Genomic DNA, 17,442 nt, shown 5'->3' with positions numbered 1-17,442 from the left:
CCTCCCTGTGAGGGTGCTGAGCCCTGGCACAGGGTGCCCAGGGAAGCTGTGGCTGCCCCTGGATCCCTGGGAGTGTCCAAGGCCAGGTTGGACAGGGCTGGGAGCAAACTGGGACACTGGAAGGTGTCCCTGGAGGGAGCTGGGACACTGGAAGGTGTCCCTGGAGGGAGCTGGCACAGTGGAAGTGTCCCTGGAGCAGCCTGGCACAGTGGAAGTGTCCCATGGCAGCCTGGCACAGTGGAAGTGTCCCTGGAGCAGCCTGGCACAGTGGAAGTGGCCATGGAGCAGCCTGGCACAGTGGAAGTGTCCCATGGCAGCCTGGGACAGTGGAAGTGTCCCTGCCATGGCAGCAGAGCTGGGACTGGATGAATTTCCAAGTCCCTCCCACCCCAAACCATTTTGGGTTCTCCTCCACGACTCTCTCCGAGCTGCAGGTGGCTCTGAAGCTCCGTGGCTCAGTCCCTGCTCAGTTTGTGCACAGAGCAATGGGAGTGGGATTTGTGTTCTCCTGAATTCCTGGGCTGGGATGGAAACTGGGAACTCTTCAGCTGAGCTGTGTTGTGTGGTGTGCTCCTTGTAGGAATGCTCAATCCTCACAGCTCAGTGCTCTCCTCACCTGCAAACAGCCCTTGTGTCACACTGGTGGTTACAGCAGTGCTGTTTGATGGGGGATCTTTGAATATTCTCTGTTTCTTCATTCTTTGGACACTCTCCCCGCCCTTTTCATTTTCATTTCAGTTTCCTTTTCATTTTCCTGCTGTGGTGATGAATGCTCAGAGAACATTCTTGCTGCACCTAATGAGATTCAGACCTTTCAACAGCTCAAGGCATCTTGAATTTTTATCTAAGATTATCAAGTACTGATGCTGTTATTTTATTTCTTCCTTTCTGAGCCAACAATTCACCATCTCATAATTGCATATATTTGGACAGAGCCTTAAAATTGAATACAGTTTCTTAGAAGCCTCTCAATTTTATTTTTTTTAAAGTATTGAATGAAATACATTTGAACTTTTTTTTTTTAAAGGAGAGAGAAGTTATTCCTGGAGTTGTTACTTTTTAAAATGAAGTCTTACCAGTGTGCACCACTAGAGTGTAGTGCTCATTGCCAGATGATTGCTGGTCTTCTTTTAATTCTGCCCAACACTGAGGCTGCTATGGATTATTTCACAACCTGCAGACACACCAATTTTTCCTTTATTAATTATGTATTTTTTAAAGATTTTGTACATTTGGGAGCAGTTTGTCATGGATTTTTTTAGTACTTCACATCCCACTATCTTGGAAAATAAAATAGAAAACGTAAATCAATTTTAAAAACAGTTTTCTTTATATTCAACCACTTTTCAGCAGTATTTTAATAGATTTGGAAGGTCCATAACACAACTACCACCAGCAGCAAAGAGAAAATATTTAGTTGACAATATCTGGCAAGCGGAGCATTATTCCTGCCTGCCTTTCATCTCTGTTTGATCCATCTGGGTTTTTTGAAGGGAAGGATTTTAGGCCAGGAGTTGTGAAGGTCCGCCCGAAATGAACGGGTGACGAATGATTTTTGGGTGCAAAAATAACCAACGCAAGGCACAGGGGTTTTGCAGTAACAAATCAACAAGGTGCAATTTATTGATTATAACCACAGCTAAATATGCGTTTGGTTAAGGGATCCGGGGAAGAGAAGGGTAAGACAAGGAAAAAGGGAGGAAAGGAGGTCAGGGAATGGGGTATAGCTACCAAAACGTGATGTCCTCGGGGTCCCGCCGCCGAAACTCGCTGGAACACGTCTTGGGGAGATCTCGAAGGACAGTCGGGCCGAACCCCAATATATATCCTGTTCTTGGTTGGGGGAAGGTGACTGAAATTAGGTTTCCATGGAGGGGAGAAGTCCATTGTTTTCATGGCCGAATGCTCACAGGTACGTTAAGTTTTCCCCCTCCCTGAGTTGGGAGGGAGTGCAGTCCCAGTCTCTGGACGGAGGTTGCCAGGGGGGTGCCACGGGGGTGCCATGGGGGTGCCAATAGTGTGCCAGAGGGGTTCTTGGTTCCTTGATGAGGGGATTCTCATCTCAGTTGGTCCATCACGGTGGTTGAAGACAGGCAAGAGGGGTCTTCTCATGGAGCGGGGGGGAGCCACCCCAGAGCTCAGTCCAGCCAGCTCAGGAGTTTGGAAGAAAGTGCAGCTCAATTGTGCAGAAAAGGGCAGCATGCCCCCTTCGAGTACAGCATGGCTGTTCTGCAAGCATCACCTGTGAACACACCAGATTGTGGGATCTCAGCACCTCAGGATGGAGGTGCAGAGAGGCCGAGACCACCCTTGGGGGGCTTGGGAATCCTGGAGTGTTGCCAGAAGTGTCTGGTGACAGGATTTTGATCCTACACAGGAGATGAGACCTGTATGAGGACTGGGAGGAATTCACTGGGTGAATGGTGAAGGGATAAGTTAGTTAAAGTGTAAAACACAGGGTTTAGGATTTCTGTACAGGGGGGTCTAAAGAAGTAAGATGGAGGAATTGGGGCGTGTCCTGTCCTTCTTCTTCTTCTTCTTGGCCTCCATCTTCTGTGGTGGTGGTGGCACTTTGGGATTGGTTATTACTAGAAGTGCACCGGTTAATAAGGGTAGAAGGTATTGGGGAAAAATGATAAATATTGTACACGTAACTTCGGGTATAAAGATAAGTGACCACCCCGGGGGCTCGCAGTGTGCCCATGGCTGACTTGCTGTGCAGACCTCTGTCGGGCTGAAAGAAAATCTTTTAGATAAACAATTAATAAACACCGAGACCGAGACAAGATCAGAAGTCTCTCCTCGTCCTTTGAAGCGTCGGCTCTTCAAGGCCATCCCTGGGCCTTTCCAGGCCACCTAAACAGCACAGAAAACCTTACACCAGATAAGCAGGAAACTCCTTCCCAACCAGCTCAGCAGCTTTAACCCTTCGGTGGTCTTTTCTCATGACAATTGTGAGGCAAAAAATGAAGGATTTTCGGATGGACTTCTACAGGAGTGGCCGTGCACTGAAATCCTCAGCACAAATGGAGCTCAGCCAGTTGGGGTTTGCAGGCAATGATCACAGGGAGAAGTGTGCAAGTGGGATTATTCATGGATTTGGATAAACACACTAATTGGGGAGGGAATTGCTGCAGCTCTCTGAGGACCTGTGTTTATGGGAAATTATTTGCAAAATGGAAAAGATCTGACATGATTCAAGTATTTTAGTAAATCAGCTTGGCTTTCCAGGTTCAAATCACAATGGAATCTCCAGGTCTTCTGATAAATTGGATGGAATTTAATTACTTATTATCTATTTTTTATTATTCTTCTTTCTTGCTGTGTATTCTAATATATGCATACCTAAGATATTTTCTTATTCTGCTTGATAAAGTAACCTTTTCTCAGAAAATTACAATTTTAGAACATACAGATTGATTTATATGCAGATTTTCTTATTCTACACAGTTCTAAAACTCTAATTATTTTTTTAATTATTTTCTAGTTGGTCGAATTATGTTTCAGCTCTTCTCAGACATTTGTCCAAAGACTTGTAAGAACTTTCTCTGCTTGTGCTCGGGTATGTAGCTGATATTTCAGATTTTTATTGTTAATAAATAACATTTTTAATGTTAATAATTATATTGATAGTGATTTTATTGGCAGTTAGGAATGTCTTCTTTCATCTTCTGCCCAACAGTGAGGCTTCTATGGATTATTTTACAGCCTGCAGAAATACCAATTTTTCTTTATTAATTATGTATTTTTTAAAGATTTCATACATTTGGGAGCATATGTTTGCTTTTCACTTCTGGGTCTGCAGTAGAGGCAACACTGGTGATGTTCTGTTGGTGCAGGAATGTAATTCTTTGAATAAGTTTAAAATTAATAATAAGTAGTGATTTTAATTGATGGGGCTTTTTAATTGATGGGGCTTTTTAATTGATGGGGGTTTTTTATTGATGGAGTTTTTTATTGATGGGGGTTTTTAATTGATGGGGGTTTTTAATTGATAGGGGGTTTTTTATTGATAAGGGGTTTTTTTATTGATAGGGGTTTTTATTGAGGGGGGTTGTTATTGATAGGGTTTTTTTTTATTGATAGGGGTTTTTTTTTATTGACAGGGGGTTTTTAATTGATAGGGGTTTTTTTATTGATAGGTGTTTTTTTAATTGATGGGGGTTTTTTAATTGATAGTGGATTTTTAATTGATGGGGTTTTTTTATTGATGGGGTTTTTTTATTGATGGGGGTTTTTTAATTGATAGTGGATTTTTAATTGATGGGGTTTTTTTATTGATGGGTTTTTTTATTGATGGGGTTTTTTTAATTGATAGTGGATTTTTTATTGATAGTGGATTTTTAATTGATAGTGGATTTTATTGTTAATAATGATTTGTTTATCCAAGTACAAACCCCAGCCATCTGCAAGGCCTGTGCCCACGTGAGGAGGTGAATCACAGTGGACAGGGGATGCTCTCCCATTCTGGAGCACAGAATCTGCACAAAGCCATCACCAAGCCAGGGTGTTTTTGGCAGGTGGAGGAGGACAGAGTGAGCCTGGCACTGCTGTCAGAAGTAGATTTGGCCCCTGGAAATGTCCTTTTCAATTCCAGCAGCTGGCCTTGCAGATGTGCCCACCTATGGAACAAAGCTGGGCCCACGTGCTGTGGTGTTTGTCAGGAGCTGATTCCCTTCTGATCTCAAAGTGGCACCACTTGGCACCCAATTCACACTGAGCTGCCAGTCCAGGTGCTGCCAGGGCAGCCGGTTCCCCTCTGCCATCCCATTGCCAAGGGCTTTGCAGGCCATGGAAAGAGCTGCTTAGGCAGGATGGGCTCAAAGCAAGGATTCTTCTTTTCCTGCCAAAATTCACGGGTGTCTAGAGCAGAAAGAGCAAGGCTGGTGTTTGGGCTGGAGCAGAAGAGAAGCTGAGCTCAGAGCAGAGTGTGGGGGGTGTGGGGGTGTCTGAGCTCAGGAGGTGCTGCAGCCCCTGCCAGGGGAACAACTGCTGTGGCTTTTACCTGGCTGGGAAGGGAAAGCACTGGCGCTGCTCTAAATGGGGGTGAGAAAAGGGACTGGGATTCTGGCCACTGCCAAAGCTCCCAGCTCACCACCAGCTCTGTTTAAGAGCTTTAATTTTCAGTTTTAAAAGGAACAGAAATGTTATTTATGTGTTCATAATATATAATTCAGAAAATACCATGAGAGTATTACAGTGTGTGTGACTGTGTTCACAGGGGTCTGAGGATGAGGGAGAGATGAGGATCTGACTCCATGTTTCACAAGGCTGATTTATTATTTTATGATATATATTACACTAAAACTGTGTTAAAAGAATAGAAGAAAGGATTTCATCAGAAGGCTGGCTAAGAATAGAAAAAGAAAGAATGATAACAAAGGTTTGTGGCTCAGACTCTCTGTCCGAGCCAGCTGGCTGTGATTGGCCATTAATTAGAAACAACCACATGAGGCCAATCCCAGATGCACCTGTTGCATTCCACAGCAGCAGATAATCAATGTTTACATTTTGTTCCTGAGGCCTCTCAGCTTTCTCAGGAGGAAAAATCCTAAGGAAAGGATTTTTCAGAAAATATCATGGCTACACAGTGCCATAAAAATCCTTCATTTATGTGAAGTGTAGCATAGATCACCCATTTCATTGTTAGTGTTTGAAGTTCTAAAATGTTTCTACTGATATAATATTTGTTTAGAAAAGTGTGTAAAAACTCCTCACTGGAGGGTTTTATGATATTCCATCTTATTAAAGCAATTCAAGTGCAAACTCTAATCTGAACTGCTTCTCACTTGTGGGTCTGCAGCAGAGGCAGCCCTGGTGATGTTCTGTAACTGCTCCAGCTCAGTGCCATGCAGGATCCCATCTCTGAGGGCATTTTCCATGGCCCTGAGGGACATCCTGAGGCATGGCCAAACATGCAGGCAGATATTCCGTGGTGGTGTTTGAGGAAGGTTTTCAGTGCTGCACAAAGAGGGGAGGAGTGTGTCCATCCCAGTCAGAAACAGCTTTGCTTGCATAACTCGTGGAAATCAAAACTAGGGTGGGAGGAGGTGTGGATTGGGGTTATGGGTGTGGAGAGGCAGGTAAATAACTAATAAATAAATATTCCATGAGTGAGGGATGATAAACAGCAGTGCCCTGAGTGGGTTTTGTGCCACAAAGTGCCCTTATCCTGGCAGTGCTGGGCTTGGAATGGCAAATTTGGGATGATTGGGGTGGCACAGTAATAGATGGCAGCAGGGGAGTGTTGGCTCTGGGAAATGAGTGGATCTGCATTTCTGAGGGTGCAGAATGTTTGGTGAAATGTCAAATACCTATTCCAGAACCAGTGATGGTGTGAAACTGAACTTTGGGTTATTTGTCCTGTTATTCATCCTGTTAATTCATGTTTCAGTACACTGCATCTCCTGTACATGTGGATTTAACAGTTGCACAGTGTATAATATTGTTATTTTAATCTTTTATTGTTAATTGGCACATTCTGCCAGCTCCCCTCCCCTGGGAAGCTCCAGTCAGTGTCTCTTGAGCAGCACAAATCCCTCATGGACCCACTGCCCAGAACCTCACCCTGCCTGTCACTGTCACCTCATCCATGAGCCCAGGGCAGCTTCTCTTCTGAATTTTGGAAGAAGTGCAAATGAAACTTGAGATTGTGGGATCAGTAACTGAAAAACCTCCAGCCCACCTGATCTGCAGCTGCTGTAGATGGGTGTGCAGACACTGTGCAAGGCTTGGGGAAGGTGTGGAAGTTTGGAGTAGCTCAGTCCCTGTATGTGGGGATAATGTGGGGCTTTACATGTTCCACAGTGCATAATATTATTATTATAATCTTTGCCTGTTAATTGGCACATTCTGCCAGCTCCCCTCCCCTGGGAAGCTCCACTCAATGTCTCTTGAGCAGCACAAATCCCTCATGGACCCACTGCCCAGAACCTCACCCTGCCTGTCACTGTCACCTCATCCATGAGCCCAGGGCAGCTTCTCTTCTGAATTTTGGAAGAAGTGCAAATGAAACTTGAGATTGTGGGATCAGTAACTCAAAAACCTCCAGCCCACCTGATCTGCAGCTGCTGTAGATGGGTGTGCAGACACTGTGCAAGGCTTGGGGAAGGTGTGGAAGCTTGGAGTAGCTCAGTCCCTGTACGTGGGGATAATGTGGGGCTTTAAATGTTCCACAGTGCATAATATTATTATTATAATCTTTGCCTGTTAATTGGCACATTCTGCCAGCTCCCCTCCTCTGAGAAGCTCCAGTCAGTGTCTCTTGAGCAGCACAAATCCCTCATGGACCCACTGCCCAGAACCTCACCCTGCCTGTCACTGTCACCTCATCCATGAGCCCAGGGCAGCTTCTCTTCTGAATTTTGGGAGAAGTGCAAATGAAACTTGAGATTGTGGGATCAGTAACTGAAAAACCTCCAGCCCACCTGATCTGCAGCTGCTGTAGATGGGTGTGCAGACACTGTGCAAGGCTTGGGGAAGGTGTGGAAGGAAGCTTGGAGTAGCTCAATCCCTCTTTTCCAAGTGTGGGTCACATTGAAACTGAGTTGAAACTTGCTTTCCTGGCTTTTCTGCTGGGAATCATCTGGCACATCCAGATGTGAGAGTGGTTTGCAAAGGCTACTGTGACCTGCATAGGAGTGTAGCTGTACCCACAGAAAATAGTTAACCCACCATTATCCTGACCTCTTGTTTTTTTATAAATCGTCCTGAATAGATTTACACACTCCTTCTTGAAGGGGAGAGGAAAATTTTTTAAGAAACAACTTAATTTTCACCTCAGAGTTCCCTTGTAAAGATCCCCTTCTGGGTGGTGAAAAGGCATCAGGTAGGACTGTGATATCTTTTAATTATGGCTGCCATGTCCATTAGAATAGGGAGGGAAACCCTTGGGATTTGTGCAGTGACAATCTGTGGATTCTTTTTGTTTCCCCTTCTTGCAGGTGAAAAAGGAATTGGCAAAACAACTGGGAAGAAGCTGTGCTACAAAGGCACCACATTCCATCGTGTGGTTAAAAACTTCATGATTCAGGGTGGGGACTTCAGTGAAGGTAAAATGGGATTTTAAAACTGCCAAGTTTGAAATGTTATCACTTTTGTGTTCATAAATTCAGAGAACACCACAAAAGTATTACAGTGCCATAAAAATACTTCATTTGTGTGAAGTATAGCATAGATCATCCATTTTATTGTTAATTTTTGAAGTTCTAAAATATTTCAGCTGATATAATATTGCTTTAGAAAAGTGTGTTAAAAACTCCTCACTGGAGGGTTTTATGATATTCCATCTTATTAAAACAATTCAAATGCAGACTCTGATCTGAACTGCTTCTCACTTGTGGCTCTGCAGTACAGGCATCAAGCAATTCTGATGGTACAGGAATGTAACTGTTTGAATAAGATTAAAATAATAATAAAGCACTGAATGAGTAGAAATGTCTCCAGAATGTTTTCCTGGATTGTTTGTTCCTTTCCTGAAATACCTGTCCTTACCAAAATGTCTGTTTTCACTGTGTCCTGACCAAAAGAGCCTGAAGAGGGAATCTCCTATTTTGAGAGTCAAGTGCTGGTGGAATGTTCTGCACAACTTTTGTATAAATGAAACAAAAAGTTTTCAACAAAAAGTTTTAATTGCTGCCTTTTAATCTGTAGGTAATGGAAAAGGAGGGGAATCTATTTATGGTGGCTATTTCAAAGGTAAGAGCAAATATGTCTTTGCAGATTCTCTGTTCAGTCCTGAGATAAACAAGTCTTGATTCCCAAACTACTTAATGAAAACAGGTTCACTCATAGATCACCTTTTTGCATGAAACTAATGTTGCATGAGAATTCCTTTTATGTGCATGACTTCCAGATAATTTTTTGTTAATATTTAACTTAAATTGACAATTAATTAAGGCTAACATAATTGGTTAAACATGACTTTCAGCATGGAGGCTAGGCAACTTTATTCATGAATAAACTCCTATCTTCCTGCCTAAAACTGTCAACATATTCTTTTGTTTATAGAGAATGTGGTCTTTTGCAAAATGAAAAGGTAAGAGACAAAAGCTCAGTAACACAAATTCAAACTCTGTTCCCTTGTCCCCTCCCTAGTAAATTTATAGACAACTGCTAAGTCCCTTTGTAGATGGATATCTGTGTTGCTTGGAGAAATAAAGAGTTGTGTCTAACCTTTCTGAGGGTTAATGACTTATTCTGAGAGAAAATCCACATAATTCCAGCTCTAAACAGTGATTTCTTCTTTTGTTAATGTCCCTTTTCCTCCCCTTCCCTACTCAAGGTTTGTATGCTTAGGGTTAATTTTTTACTTTATTTATAAGCTACACAAGTCATTTTCCTTGCAAAGAATTGATAAATAAATGTACAATTACCTCTGTAAAAGTCTGTTGGAAGGAAAATGGTGAGTTTTTAAATTATTTGTTTAAAGACATACAATTATTTCTTAAAAAAAAGCAGGTGGTTACTGATATTCAAATGTTAGGATAGTGAATATATTTATTTACAGCCTCTGGTTCTGGGTGTGGTTAGATGCATGAAATTAAGTTTCTCTTAAAAAAGAGACACAGTTTGATGTGGGACTATTGAAGTTTTTAGTCAAGGAAAGGCTTGAACAGATCCATTTACTAAAAGTTACTCAGGGTTTGTTTCCCATGGTGAGTGCTAAATATGCAGGATTGTGTTTTGATATGTGATCTAAAAATGAATAGCTTTGTACATTCAAATTGGTATTTTTATCTTTGGAAATGACCTGGAGAAGATCTGGTTTTATATTCTGCTGTACAACCAGAACTCCTCTCTAACTCACTGCAATATAAAATGCATGTTCAGTTTTGTCTTTTATACTTAGATTGAGATATAGAGAGGTTTTTTTTTCCCTTCTATGCTTTGAGACTTCCAGTTTTGAGTATAGAGGTGGCATTTTTAGTGTGCCATAGCAGGGAAATAATCAGCTTTTTCTCCTGACCTTTCCACCTGCAGTGTAAATAACAGCATCATGTATGTTAATTCCTGTTTTAGAATGTCAATAATTCTGCCAACCTCGTTCTTACCTAAATAACTCAGGATTTAAATCCATTACCTAATGTTTATTGAATATACTCATAATGAATTATTTGAAATTAGAAATGTTTGCACTTTATCTGCACCATTTTAAGAACGAAAGTTTTGTCTCAAGTGTAATTTGAAGAGACTTGTTTCAACCTGCTTGTTGTTTTTCCTCCATCCTGTTCCCTTTCTCCAGCAGCAGCAGAATTTCTCCTTAGAGCATCCATAAGTTACTAAGAAAACAACCTGCCTCCCTTACCAGGGAAAATCTGACAAACATATTTTTTCTTCAAACAGATGAAAACTTTATTCTCAAACATGACAGAGCGTTCCTTTTGTCAATGGCAAACCGAGGGAAACATACCAATGGTTCCCAATTTTTCATGTGAGTAGAAGTGATCCCACACTGGAGCTTTTCTTACACAGAGAAGCGCTGTTCATGAGAAAGATGGTATTGCTAAATTCTCCAGAAATCCATGTTCTCCAGCTGGTCCTGGCTGGGAATCAGTGGCACCTGCGCTAGGAATTGCTAGAGATCAATATTTCCTTGTGGCATTCATGGGTGTTCTTCCTTTGTGGCTTTTTTCCCCTAAAAAATATGATTTATGTTCAGTTCTTAGCAGCCAGGAAATAGATTCTTTGCTTTGTGGGTGCACAAATCTCATCAGGTTATCTGCAAATGACAGTGATGAGCATTGTGTGTGAGGGGGAGTGAGATCTAGAGGTGGTTTGTATGGTTTTGCTCTTTAAAAAATGATGATTTATGATTTTGGGGGGGCTGTTTTCTTTGGGTTTTTTCAGGAGAAGAATGGGAATTTTTATTTGATTATTACGATTACTATTACTATTTTATTTGAGTATTTGTTCCTGACATGCTTTTTTAATACATCATAACTCCATTAACTTGTGCATATACCAACACTATGTAGATTTATGTGCTGATAACCAGATTTTTCCTTCATTACCTTTAAAAAATACCATTCTAGTAACCACATTCTGTTAAATTCTAGAAATTACAGCAAACACTTTTACCTTTACTCAGGAAAACACTCAGGTCTGATAATTCTACATAGTGCTGCATTTACCAACACTGTGTAGATTGATGTGCTGATAACCAGATTTTTCTTTCATTACTTTTAAAAAATGTCATTCTAGTAACAACATTCTAGAAATTACACTTTTACTCATAAGTAAAACACTCAGGTCTGATAATTGAGGGTTTCCAGCTCAAAGCAGGTCTATTTTAGGTTGAGTATCAGTTTTTCTAAGCTTGCAAACTTTGATGTGATTATTCCTTTTGTTATCTCCCTTCTCAAAATTGCCTCCTGTTAATGTTTACCAGTTTGTATTTGGGAAGAGCAGGTTGATAACTTTAGTCCAGAAATACTTTGTGCAACAACACTGGGGTTTGAAAAGTCAATTTTAGCATAGTTACTTAACTAAAAAAAGTCTTTTTTTCTTTGCCATCTTTCTTGGGGGATAAGAATGAATGGCGCTTCCCTGTCTTCAGTAAAGGAGTAAATTGTCCTCAAAAATCTTGGTTTTTTTTCCTTTGCCTGAAAAAGATCTTCAGTATGATATGATGTAGTTCAGATAAGAAACATTTTTCGGTCTTTTCCTAAAAAATGTCCTGAAAATGGAAGATGCATAGGAACCTAAAAGAAAGTCTCACACTTAGCACTGTTCAGACATTTCATAGAGATAAAATTCTTTCAAAAGCTTCTTTTCTGTTCCCTTCAAAGGAAATTGTACAAGTTGTGCTTCATTACAATAAATCTGAAAGGATGTGTGCACATTAATATGGAAAACAGTTTATATAAATACAACTCCATGCCTTAATAAGCTCTCTGAAGGCATTGCTTCATTATTTTTTATTTGATGACTTGCCTTTGGGTTCTCTTGCCTCAATTTTCCATTTTTAAGCTTATCTGAACATTAAACATGAAAACCTAATGATGTCCCATCAGTCAAGCAGCTGTCATTTGAGGGCTCTAAAGTTTCTTTTCTCTCCTGCATTTGATTCCAAAGTCATCTTCTTGCCCTGATGCTTGGTAGGCTCAGCTTGTTCAATCAGAGATAAACACTTTGTCTCTCCCCACACACCAAAACAACCCTAGGTTGTGTTGGATACTAAATTATAATTAACACAGGCCAATAAATGAAGATTATTTAAAAGCACTTTGATCAAATATAGAAGTATTTTGAAAGATGCAGATTCCTTGAAAAATTCTGGGTTTTTTTCATAGAATCACTTAAAGGAGAAGTGTGAGTTCAGTGGGAATTGAGGCAGAGTAAGAAACCTAAAAACTTCCATGAGAGCTGGGTTCAGCTGAGCTCTGCAGGAATCCAGAGGTGCATTTACTCTGCTTAGGCTCAGCTTTGGGCTCCTGGGGTGTGCTCTGTGGCCTTCAGCAGGAGGCTGCTCTGGAGCTTTTGCCTTCCCATGCACATTTCTGGGGTCTCTGGTGTCTGAAAAGGCCCCAGCCTGCCCTGGAGCCAGGAGAGAATCAGGGCTCCAGGTGGGAAACAGCTCCTGAAGTTCTATCCAGGCAGTTTGTGCCTTCCCTAGAAAATACACTTTATTAAAGCAGTTACTCTTGCTGGGTGGCATTTTCTGAATACTTTAGGGAATCTATAGTTTTCTATAATAAAATATTTTCTTCCTTTACGCTTTAAGCTGAAATTAAAATGTGTTTTTTATACTCCCGGTAATGCTCAGTTTCTCTGTAGTTTATCATTAGGAAAAAATCTTCAAATGTTTAACTTGAAGAGTGTGTGAAAGGCAATATTCTGTGGTAGCCTTAGATTATTATTTTTTTGTATTTGTGCCTATTTAATTTCATTGATTAAATGTATAGAAAGGGAGAGAATTAATCTGAGCTTCCTTAGAGCTCTGTGTTTGTTTTCAGGGATGAGAACTCTGTATCTTATACACATCTAATGTGGCAGATAAGGAGTGCAAAAAAGTGATTTTCTTTTCTATGACAGTTTGTCCAAGTAGGGCTAAAATAGTAGCAGGGATCCTGACTATAGATTTTAGTTAATTCATCAGAATTCCCTGCTCTCCAGAGAAAAGTTGTATTTGTAATAATGAGTCTTTAAGGAAGTAATCAGGCAGCAAATGTCTCTTTGGCATATTGCACCAGCAAACCAGGCACAAGAATTCAATGCCTAAAAGTTGATTTAAAGTTCACTTGATAGTTTTACTTGAAACAGAATCTCCAGACTCATCTTAATGTAAACAGGCATCTGAGCCATCATAAGAAATCATGAGCTGTCTTGGAGTAGTCAGGGATTTCTCTGGATCCTGACTATAGAGTTCTGTTAATTCACCAGAATTCCCTGCTCTCCAGAGAAAAGTTGTATTTTGGAATAATGAATCTTTAAGGAATCTTTAAATAATCAGGGAGCAAATGTCTCTTTGGCATATTGCACCAGCAAACCAGGCACAAGAATTCAATGCCTAAAGGTTGATTTAAAATGGACAGTTTTACTTGAAACAGAATCTCCAGACTCATCTTAATGTAAACAGGCATCTGAGCCATCCTAAAAACTCATCAGCTGTCTTGGAGTAGTCAGGGATTTCTGTGGCATGAAGGAGCTGTGAGGATTTATGGGCAGCAGTGAGAGCTGGGCAGGGAAAAGGCATGGAAGGGATGTTTGGAGGCTTCAGGGGAAAGCATGGACTGAATCCAGGTGTGCTGGAGAGTGGCACAGTGCAGAGCTGCAAGGATCAGAAATGTCTGTGCAGTATCACAGGTGCTGGGTTTAATGCTTGGAGAGTATTTTCCTCCTTTTTTTTTTTTTTTATTTTCCCTTAATTGAGTAGGAGCAACAGTTGGGTGGGAAGGAGAAAGTGGAGCTGAGGGAGGATTGTGAGTTCCATGCACTTGTGCTGTAAATAGGCCAAGTCTGCTCTCATGTGCCTGAGGAACACTTCCTGCTCTGGAGGAACACAGCACTTTGCAGTTCAGCAGAAAGGATCCAGAGAGAATCCCTCTAGATGTGTAAAACCCTGCAATTTCAGTTTTCTATACCCAGAGGTTTGTAGCAGCTCACTGCAGGCTTGTGTTGGAGAGTTGTAAAGGCACCAGGTCAGAAATTGACTCAGGGAGCTCCACTCTGATTTATTTTTTTGTGAATAACTTCCTGTAAAACTCTCAGTGATTTTACAAGTGTTCTAAACCCATGTGGGGGTGTAAATCTGTAACTGTCCTGTTTCCATGTGGGTCCTGAGCTAGGAATCCTTAGGATGGGGCAGATTGGCAGGAACCACTCCAGAATCATCTTTTCTTTTTCTGTATCTCCAGTAGCTGCTTTGAGTTGCTGCTGCCATCGTCAGCAGCAGTTACAGAGCTGATCCCAGGGCTCTTCTGGGTTTTCCAGCTCAGTGGCTGCATCCCTCTGGGTGATGTTCTGCAGCCATGTGCTCCCTTCTCTTTGTTTCTGGAAATCTCTTGTCTGTTCAGAGCCATTCCATCATTCCTGTGGCCCACCTGCCAGTGAGGAATTCCCATTGCAGAATTGTGCAGCTCTGGTGAAAATGAGGCAATAAAATAACATCAATGGCTCCTGCTCCTCCCACTGTCAGCTCTGTTTCCCCTCTCACCAAATCTCCCAAACTCCATTTGCAGCAAACCACAAGTGCCCCTGCAGAAGGCAGAGTAAAGCAGCAAGAGGAAAGAAAACCAAATAACCTCTTTGTGAAAAGAGGGAAATTTGTGTCATAATTATTTAATTTTAGTTCAGCTGTGGAGTGTGCTGAGGAATAAGCCCTTAGTGCAACCCAAAGAGGATCCTGGATTCTGTTCCTTATCAGCTCAAATGCTTGGAGTTCTTGTCTCTCTCTGTTCCACAGCTATTTAAAACTTGAGTCTGATTTCCTATTACTGACAGATTTTTTTTCCTTATTGAGGGTGTTGTTGGTTTAATGTGTTTCTCAAGCTCTGTTTTCTTGCTCAGAACTAAATAGGATTTTTTGGTCTAAAAATGTTTTACTGCGTGGTGCCATGCCCAGTTCATAAACTGAAACAAAGGAACCACTTTGATCTGCTAAATGAAGGATAAAATACTTTGGGAGTACTCTTGTTTTGAATTTACAAATTATTTCTGAATGTTACCAGCTCATTAAAAATAGCTCATATCTTTTTGGTGTCCCAAACCAGGTATTTTTCTAATCAACAGCTAATAATTTCCTTTTTTGTTCTTGTTGTTGTGAATGAAATACCTTTGAGCTAATTATTGACTAATACAAAAATGAAAAAATGTCAGATGGAAGGGGCTGATGTTGCATTATCTTTGAGCATTATTGGTACATGTGCACTTCTCACACAAACAGGTCCCATTGCCTTGATCAAAAGTTGACAGAAAAATGGAAACTTTCCCAGGATAATTTAATGTGTAATCAATAACAAAAAGATAATTAATCACTGATAGTGTGTTGGGGGTGGGGGCAGGGCTGTGGGTGAGCTCAGCTGATAATTCAGTTTTCAAACATTGCTGCTGCTCAGAATTCCACCAGGCTAAAATCCAGCATCAGCTGCTGCAGCTGTTTGGGCTTTTTTGCACCTGCAATGTGGTTTTTGGTCTAAATTCTGAGCAGAAGCAATCAATGCACATATTTTAGAGAAAACACTGATTTTTCTCACTTCTAGAAAAGCTTCATAGGAGGAGGATGTAGCTAAGTGTGACCTGGCTGAAGTTGGCAGCTCCTGGCTGCACACATTTCCTCTGTGAATCCCAACATTTGTGTGCCAGCCTGGGCAGTTCTGCTTGGCAATGGATTCAGCAGAACTCTGAACCCCTGTGGGGCTGCAAGCCTGTGAATAAACCCACAGAAATTGCTTATTCATCTGCTTCAAGTGGGGCATTTTTTGCTGGATTGAGGCTCAGAGGGGAGTGGGGGCATTCTCTTTCTGTTTGTTTTTGCAGTAGTTTTGCAAGCAGGTTTTGTCTCCAGTTTTCTTTTTGTTTTTAAGGAGAACTTTAGTTTTCAAAGTGTATCCTAAAGAAAATTTAGAGCCCTCTTTTAGGCATCCTTTTTTCTGCATACAACTTGATTAATAATAATTTTAAACTTGTATTTAATAAAACATAGACTCAGTTTTGTCTGAAAATGTATTACAATTTATTTCTGCCATTTTTGTGTAAAATTTACAGAAACAGTGTTACATCGTGCGCTCCAAAGGTAATGTCTCATTCCTCTAAGGCTGTGTCCTTTCCTTTTCTTTCTGTTTTTCTCTTTCTTGTTTTTCTGATCATATTGTTATGTGCATTGAACCCTTTCTTAGGCCTGAGGTTCTTTGGGGGGGTGGGTGAGAACATGCTTTTATCAAAAAGATGATTTTTCTCTTCAGCAGTATCTTAAACCAATTTAAACTTGAGTGGAGAAAGGTATTTGTCCTTCTGTAAATAACCTGTTTATTAAAAGGCAGATTTGGAATGGTTGAAATGATGAGAGCTCTATATAGAAATGTTCTAATAAAATATTATTTTGGGGGGATGAACTCATCATGGCTTTAGGTTTCCATAGTGCCAGGACAGGAGGTCGGTTTGCTCCTGGTTAAGTTCTGAAGCCAAAGGATTGATGCAGAAAACCTTGGAATGCTTTTTTATAGTGCACCTTTGCAGAATAAATGTCACATTACAGCCCTGCCACTGAGGTGAGAGAACTTTCAAAGGCACCACAAGGATTTGGGGCTCTGTTTTCTAAGTTGTTCACTCACCCAAGTCCTTGTGGTGCATCTGAAAGGTTTCCCTGTGGGACAGAGCTTCTCCTGGAGTTCTTTTGGTGAACAAGGACAAAACCCAGTTTATTTCACCTCTCAGACTGCCAGGGGAGTGGGGCAGCTTCTGCATGGGTTTAATGCACCAAGCACCCATTCTCTGCTCAGTAAGCACCAGCCCAAAGGCAGCTCCTGCTTAGTTAATTTGCTTAATTAGTCTCCAATGCTGCTGCAGCATGGCAGGAGCACCTGCAGCCTCCCCAGCCCTGGTTTTGAGCTCATTGCTGTTTCCAGCTAATTCTAAACCCTCAGCCTTCACTACTGTTGGTTTCATTGAAGTAACCCACTTCTGGTTTTTTCACCCCTTTAAATCAGCTTCATAATTAAAGCCACTTAAACTGTTTACTTAGCAGCAGGTTGTTAATGCAGTTAACTCTTGCTTCAAGAGCTTCAAAAGCCATAAGGATTTCTCTTTCTGTAGCAATATGCTGTGTTAGCAAGGAAAAATCAAAGAGCACCCACTGCTAGTGAGAAATTTAATGTTGTGTTAATAGCATTTCTTCCCCTGTGTTAACCCAAAGCTTTCTGTATTATTCACTATTAAGGAAGTGGGTGTGCTGCTTGACATTTGGAGCTTAAAAAAAAAATCAAGAGTGTAAACACTCCTGAT

General features: G+C 41.1%; 1 protein-coding gene across 7 annotated transcripts in view; it reads left to right on the top strand.

Annotated features, from left to right (window-relative positions):
- The window catches only part of NKTR (natural killer cell triggering receptor), a 42,932-nt gene that overhangs the window by 7,906 nt on the left and 17,584 nt on the right, over positions 1-17,442 (top strand). For 3 of the 7 annotated variants that reach the window (XM_058802311.1, XM_058802294.1, XM_058802285.1), the window contains exons 1-5: positions 2,899-3,081; positions 3,488-3,562; positions 7,944-8,051; positions 8,653-8,697; positions 10,345-10,432. In XM_058802311.1, coding sequence (XP_058658294.1) covers positions 2,946-3,081; positions 3,488-3,562; positions 7,944-8,051; positions 8,653-8,697; positions 10,345-10,432 — 452 coding nt within the window. In that variant the 5' untranslated portion in view covers positions 2,899-2,945. Of the gene's footprint in view, positions 1-2,898; positions 3,082-3,487; positions 3,563-7,943; positions 8,052-8,652; positions 8,698-9,009; positions 9,038-10,344; positions 10,433-17,442 lie in introns of those variants that run through there. The other 4 variants (XM_058802319.1, XM_058802302.1, XM_058802335.1 and 1 more) reach the window with 3 other exon arrangements.

This window comes from Ammospiza caudacuta, chromosome 1 (assembly GCF_027887145.1).
Source record: "Ammospiza caudacuta isolate bAmmCau1 chromosome 1, bAmmCau1.pri, whole genome shotgun sequence".
Lineage (NCBI taxonomy): Eukaryota > Metazoa > Chordata > Aves > Passeriformes > Passerellidae > Ammospiza > Ammospiza caudacuta.
The sequence above is the reverse complement of the archived record's forward strand: the minus strand, read 5'-3'. Positions and strand labels throughout refer to the sequence as shown.